Source organism: Montipora foliosa, chromosome 4 (assembly GCF_036669935.1).
Source record: "Montipora foliosa isolate CH-2021 chromosome 4, ASM3666993v2, whole genome shotgun sequence".
NCBI lineage: Eukaryota > Metazoa > Cnidaria > Anthozoa > Scleractinia > Acroporidae > Montipora > Montipora foliosa.
Genome location: NC_090872.1, coordinates 19,337,580 through 19,345,079, shown reverse-complemented (window position 1 = coordinate 19,345,079; position 7,500 = coordinate 19,337,580). Strand labels below are relative to the sequence as shown.

At 40.2% G+C, this 7,500-nt stretch overlaps 1 protein-coding gene across 6 annotated transcripts in view; it reads right to left on the bottom strand.

Annotated features, from left to right (window-relative positions):
* Positions 1–2,475, bottom strand: part of LOC138000180 (uncharacterized) — a 14,908-nt gene extending 12,433 nt beyond the window's left edge. Inside the window, exons 1-3 of one of the 6 annotated variants that reach the window (XM_068846406.1) lie at positions 2,307–2,475; positions 1,690–1,887; positions 454–611 (exon numbers count right to left, since the gene is read on the bottom strand). In XM_068846406.1, the coding sequence (XP_068702507.1) occupies positions 454–611; positions 1,690–1,879 (348 nt within the window). In that variant the 5' untranslated portion in view covers positions 1,880–1,887; positions 2,307–2,475. Of the gene's footprint in view, positions 1–453; positions 612–1,689; positions 1,888–1,981 lie in introns of all 6 variants that reach the window. The other 5 variants (XM_068846405.1, XM_068846404.1, XM_068846402.1 and 2 more) reach the window with 5 other exon arrangements.
* Between the last annotated feature and the right edge of the window lie 5,025 nt (positions 2,476–7,500).

Below are 7,500 nucleotides of genomic sequence, written 5' to 3'. Positions count from 1 at the left end.
GGAAGATGCACAATTTTTCCATGAGTTTACTGGCACAATAAAACATAACTGATTGACCAATCAGAGCACGTGCATTGATTTGGTTATTATATAAATGATAATAATCAATATTTTATTAATTATGGTAGTTCATGCATTATGTAAATGAGCCTTTATTCTGCATTAACATGTCATGCATGGACAGTATCGAAAAAGATAGGTATCTCTAATAGAGTATTTTTGTGATACTCACTCTCTTTAACAGTTTCTGTCTAGACCACTTAAGTCCAAAACAATGACTATTTGACTATAAAAGGAGAATCCATCTTGCATTTTCCTTTCTTTTGAACAAGTTTTGACAACCTTTGGAAACCATGAGGGAAGCACTGGAAGGTTGAACTCAACTGACAAACACTGAGCTTGCATCTTTTTCTTTAATTAGTAATTTAAAATTTATATAAAGATATCACTTACAAAAAGACTGCTACAGCTAACTTCCTCCACTCCTGGGGGCAAATCTTCAGCAACAAAACGGCCATTGGGGTACTTTGATACAGAATTTTCAGCATAGACAATAAAACCAACAAAGCTTTTGATTTTCATTTCATTGGTCATTGAACCATTCAGGTAAACTAAACACAAACAATGCAAAACCATCTTAGGATTTATAAGAATTTTACTAAGCTCACACTCTATTGACATGTATGCAATCATACAATCCGCACAAGTTAGAGGTCTGTACTGATATGATTACACTACTGTAAAAATGTATTCGTAATGTATCAGTTATTTCCAGTTGTGCATATCCTTGCCATTGAGGCTTTTAACAAGTATGTTGGTAAGTTTGGTAGTTGGTTACTCCATTGCTTAAAACTTTAGTGCTGCCTTAACGGCAACAAATTTATAGATGATAATGTAGCTTAAAATATAATTTTGAGCAATTATAAGTTTGTTTCACACTTATTCCATTTTCTTCTCATCATTTATTGTGATTAGACATGGGCAATGAAGGGACAACATTGGATTTAGTTAATAAGGTAGAGTGATGAAATACTGACTATTGTGAATTCATTTTTTTGTCAAAACACTGTATTACAGACAACTGCATAGAAATCTATATCTCGGGGTGATATGAGTGGTGGGACATTTTGCAACTTGAGTTTCCCCACTACTGAGGATTTGCCATCCAAAAATAGGCAAATGTCTTGCATAAATGTAGCCCCAATTGGAAGGTTATGAGAAAGTAGTAAGGGTACAGCTAAAATTGAGTGATGCATTTCCTTTACTGCGATTTTCATAATTCTACGAAATCTCACCTTCAAGCACCAAGCACCAAGCACCAAACAGTGCTTTGGGTGCCATCAATCAAATTTCCAAACATAACCAGGAAGATCAACCCCGCCTCTGGAAAGTGAGTTGGAGTTTTTGTTTACTTCACAGCTCAAAATATGAATTATGTTTTTAGAAATTTTTCGGTAAAAAGATTCGTACAGATTTCATTGCTTTCCATCGGCATCGAATTTGAATGTACAAATGTACCATGGGAACCAAAGATGCTGATTGGTGGGTTATATCTTGAATCGATTGATTTCATTATCAGTAGTTGGCATCAGAACTTTGATTGATGGAAGCCAAAATGCAGTTTGGCTGTTAGCACTTGAAGCTGAATTTCGCAGAATTATGAAAATTGCAGTAATTTAAAATAAGTACCTGTGTGAGAACTGCTTGGATAATAGGAATTTCCGCTGACACTTAACTGGTATGGTAAATTATCTGCAAGGGTCAGTGGATTGGTTCCAGGAAACCACGTTTTCATACTGGCACAAGCTGGTACACTTGCACAGTCCACCCATGTAAAAACAGCTGTTGCAAAGACAACAACTGTGAGTTGCCGTAGCATCTTAAGATCTGGAAATTATAAACAAAGCAAAGACGTTATTTACAAACAATGTGAAGCTGGCTTTGCTGGGTGTCGGTACAAGGTTAGGGAAGAGTTTTGTACCTTTTCACGACTTGAGGTGGAACACTTAAAATGCTACGTAAGTATCTATGTAAAGGAATCCAGGTGTCCTTCGGATTCCAGATTCCTGTAATAGTGGATCCCGGATCCCGAGTCGTGGATTCCGGATTCCAACTCGTTCAACTGAAATGGATCCTGGATTCTATCGAAACCTATGGATGCTGGATTTCATACGATGGATTCCGGATTCCACGCTCTGGATTCTGAATTCCAAAGCCTCACATTGGTTGGATTCCCAGTGGTCTTCCTTTTGTGGGTTTTGATAACTTCTTCAGCTAAAATGGGCAGACAATTAATAGTAACTTACATTTCTTTCCCAGATTTTTTTAGTGCCAAAAAGTTTCTGATATAGAATGTCAGCAGGATACAATTCACTCTTCATGTAAACTCTCACAACATGTCCTCAATAAGAGGTAACACTTCTCTCCTCGCGAGAAATAGGTGACGATACTGCACTAGTGTTAATCGACAACTATCAAATGCGTTTTTCATTTGATCCCCACCCTGGAATACTAACCCATCTGTGTATATTCCGAATATATGGCCGAGCCGGTACTAAGTTCAAGTAAGCATGAGTGCTAAGTCACGCAAGGATCTAACGTGACACCCCCCTTGACGACTAACCGCAGGTGTCCACTCTCGGCCTTATTGCATTCTCACTGATTCGTCTTTACGTAGTGTGGCAAGTGTCCCGGTTCCACGGTCATAGTATGCTTTCTATCGTTGTTGACGTAAAAACAGCTTCTGACGGACCTGAAGGTCTAGGAGGCTCTTGAAAGTTGGAGATCTTGTTCACAGCTTTCTACCCATAAGTAATTCTGCTGGGGATACCTTCATGCCACTGATGGGAGTTTCGCGAAACTCCAGCAAAGCAAGGAACGCGTCCTGATCGGACTCGTCAGATTTCTTTAGCAACCGTTTCATCGTTTGCAGATTTCTTTTCACCAACCCATTTGACTTCGGGAAGTACGAGTGCGGACTTGAGGTCACCACTTCAATCTCCGAGTCAATGGCAAAGCTTTTAATTTTCAGGCTGTTAAATGGCATGCTTTCTACAATTACGCTCTCTGGGATGCCATGGCGGGCGAACATGTATATTATTCAAATAAAGCTATGATCTTCGCAGTTATGAGAGCAATTTTTGCAACTGCGTAGAGAAGCGTGAAAAATTCAGGACTTCAACGGGGTTTGAATCCCGTTATGCTCTCATAACTGCGAAGATCATAGCTTCATTTGATTTCATATCCGCAGTTCGTATATGATTCATTTCATATACCATTTCATCATATATATTATTGCCATTATCACTGCTTCACTAGTTTTGTTAGAGAGGTGAGCCACTTCGAGATATTTGGAAAAATTGTCAACCACGAAAAGGTAATCTCTCCCTTTATAATAGAAAATTTCCGCTGCGACTTTGCTCCAGGGTCTCGGAGCAGGAACTTGCCGGGTAATCAAGGGCTCTCTCTGGTTGCTTCACTGATATTGCTGACAGGCCTGACTGCATTGGGATACTAAGTCATCAATTGCAGCATTGATACTAGGCCAAACACTGCCGTGATAAATGATATTTTGATCAAATTTACCAGACCAGGCAATAATGCGGGAAGGTGATATTTTGATCAAATTTACTTAACTGAGCAAAAATAATGGGGAACTAACGCTTTGATCACCTTTGCTTTCCTGAGCAAAATATTCAAAATTGGTTCTTTGATCACGTTTATCAGTCTGGCAAAGGTGGTAATGTCTGCATTTGCTTCAAGCTTGCTACCCCTGTAAATCCTTTGAAAAAACAAAAATATTATTGCCTTTTACTCGAATGAGCAAATATGGTAAATTAGCTCTAAATTTGCAATAAGGGCAAAACCGTTTTTTCGTCCAGTGTGCAGTCGATTGTGATATTTATACACAAGGATCGCTAAATATAAAGTCACTAGATCAAAGCACTTTATAATTTTGAGGGATTAAACAAGGGACTAGAGTGCTCATCGAATCTCGAAAAAGTAATTATTGATTCGGATTCCTTTTTTCTGCAATTAGCTCAAGAGGCCCTGCCTGTAGCGCAGCCCACGGTATAAAATGGGTGTGGCAATTTTTTTTTTCATGCATCCACAAATTGTAACGTTTGTTGCCATTGGCTACTTTCTGATTTTCGTAAATTCACGCAGTTAACTGACCGTTTCCATGGTAATGGTCTGTACTGTAAAATCCAGACCAAAACCAACCAATCAGACTGCTCCATTTGGCCTGAGAATTGGTTGCATCTTCATTTATTTACCGGCGACTTAAACATATACAGTTTCCTTATTTTACTGCAATTGCGAGGATGCTCCAGTTCGACCCTTTCATTCCAGCGGTAGAACAGGAAAATTGTCATACGAGAACCTAGTTTAATGGCAGAGCTTTCACGAGTCTCCTTTCGCTCAGTAGAAGAGCATCTTCGGGTGGTAGAGTATCTAAGGTCGTTCGACTCCTGGAAAAGACCATTCGGATTTTTCCCGAGTATCTATCCTCGAGTCATTATCACAAAAATACAAATATTCAGAACTGGTAGATTCTTCAACCGAATTTTGCCGATCACCTTGATTCATACCGTAGTGCGTACTTTAGCAGACGACGTCCGCATAATTTGGTGCGCCTTCGATCAGTGCATAATCTTCACCCATGGGGATTGTCAAGCAAACCCGAAAGCTGAATGATAGTCAGCGGCATATAACGTGATGTATTTAAGCAATAGAGGTCGTTTTCCGTGTTTCCATAGCCTCGTCTAAACACGAGGGGGAGTTGGGAGAATTCTCGACAGTTATGCAAACCCGAGACGCAGTCTCGAATTCTCCCAACTCCTCCGAGTGTTTAGATGAGACTATGGAAACACGGAAAAAAGTCCTCTATTGCTTTTATAAAATATTTCTCAAGGACAATTCGACAAATGAAGGAAAATGGTTGTTTTTTTTACTTTTAGATTAAAACAGATTTTCTTGATACGCGCTCATATTTCCTACCAGCCAATCAAAACACGCGTCTGCAACACATAACCATTTAAAGTTCGTGTGATGTCACAGCCGTGTTTCCATACTCTCATCTAAAGACTCTAAACACAGCTGTTGATCAATGAGAGACAGAAAAAACTACAGTATTCATTTAAAAAAAAACGATTACTTTGAAGATTTAAAACTGGAAGTAGTTTCTGCCTCACGATGAAAACTTTATTTAGATCAGAGCGTTTCTGATATGTAAGTATTTTACATGCATGTAAGCTTTTTGCTAAGGCCACCGCTTTTTAATTTTGTTTCCACATTGTCATTCAATATCTCTGTTACGAAAAATAGTATTGCGTGACAAGCGTTACTGTCTCGAAGCTTCGCGAGAGTTCGTAGTTTGTTTATATTTAGGTTTGTACGTAAGCGTTTCTAAATCGGTGTGTTTTGTAATCTTTCTATAATTAGATTCATTACTATTTTAGAAAGTTCTAGAAGTTTATTGTCAGAGTATATAAGTAGACGAGTCCAAGCGGAGTGTTTTTCTAACTAGTTTTTCACAAGCGAAGAGAGTTGGCGTTGGCCGTGTTTATTCAAGTGTGACAGAAGCTGTGTTTATTCAAGTTGGCGGAGGCCGTGTAAGTTTGTCGAGTACGAGTTATTCAGAGTTTTACTTCGTGGAAACTACGTTCATTTTTGGAATAAATCTTCTTGTTGTTGTTCCGACAACCCTGCGTTCAGTTTAGTTTGCAAGCTACCTTTCCTCAAAACATACGAACTCGTAACATTGGGGGCCTGTCCGGGAGAGGAATTCATTTGTTTGCCGACTACAGCAACCAGGAAAGGACAATTCAAGAAGGAGTTACACCTAAAGTAAGAAGAACTGTACAAGAGAGTATATTATGTTTTTGCTGTGGAATACTGCTGTGGAAATGGAGAAATTTATTCAGCTTGGAGAAAAGTTCGGATTGGAGGGAGAAAAGCTACTCGAGTTTGTAGAGAAGCAACAAAAGTTAGAACAAGAAAGAAGAAAGGAAGAGGAAGAAAAAAGAAGGGAACAGGAAGAAAAAGAAGAAAAACGCAGGCAATTGGAAGAGGAAAGAGAAGAAAAGCATAGACAGTTTGAAGAAAAACGAAGAAGGGAACAGGAAGAAAGAGAAGAAAAAAAGAGGCAATTACAAGAAGAAAGAGAAGAGAGACGTCGAATGCTTGAGGAGGATAAAAGAAAAGAAGAGGAAGAGAAAGAGGAAAGGCGCAGAAGAGAAGATGAAGAGAGAGAAACTAGGCGACAAGAACGCGAACTAAGAAAATTGGAGATGGAAGCCGAGCTGTTGAAACAGAAAGAGGCTATTGAAGCGGCAAAAAGAGAACATGAGCTGGAGATTGCACGTTTGGCTGTGGAGAATGCAGACGGACGTCCTGAAGTGAGAGAGGATCGGGCTAAGGCACCTAAACTCCCCTCGTTTGTTGATGGTAAAGACGATTTGGACGCGTATTTGCAGAGGTTCGAGAGATTTGCCGAAACAGCTAAGTGGAAAAAAGATGGATGGGCATCGAAGCTCAGTGCTCTGTTGTCTGGACGGGCACTAGAAGTGTATTCACGTCTATCGGAGGACGCAGCTAAGGATTATGACAGGGTAAAGATTGCGTTAATGAAGAGGTATGACCTTACCGAAGACGGCTATCGTCGAAAATTCAGAGCATCCAAACCAGAAGTTGACGAAAGTCCGGAGCAGTTTATTGTGCGACTGGACAGATACCTGTTACGTTGGCTAGAGCTTTCGGATACTGCGCGAACCTTTGATGGTCTTAAGGACTTGATCGTGAAAGAACAATTTATTGACTCTTGCCCTAAGGATTTGGCAATTCACCTGCGAGAAAGGGCACCTGAGACCCTAGCAAAGATTGCGAAGATCGCTGACCAGTACTTGGAGGCTCATGGTAAACATTTGTTCAGCTCAGCGAGCAGAAAGCCAACAGTGCAGCCTGAGAGGGACGAAGCCAAGAACATGCAGATTAATGCACCAGCTCTGCATTGCTTTAAGTGCAACACCCGAGGTCATAAAGCTGTCAACTGCCCAACCCTAACAAGAAAGTGTTTCCTATGTGGTAAGCAGGGACATGAAGCTAGAAACTGTCGATCAGGTGGACGCAGATCCGGAGGATAAAGTAAGGATGGTAACCCTGTGCAGCGTGGTCAAGTGAGTGCCAGTTGTTTAGTTCAGCCACCTGAGGTTAAACCTACTGATGAAGAAGTTAAGGCCTGTATTAAAGATGATAAGCTGCTGTTAGCCTGTGGTAAGAAGATTCCATTGTTAAGTAGTGCTTGTGTTGAACCGTTGACTGGAGTGAGAAGTAAAATGCCTGTTGTGAAAGGTAGAGTCGGAGAGAAGCCTGTTGATGTCCTGAGAGATACTGGTTGTAGTGGAATTGTAGTAAAGAAGGACCTTGTGTCCGAGGAACAGTTTACTGGTGAATTTAATGTTATGCTGCTCATTGACAATACGGCAAGGAAAGTTCCCA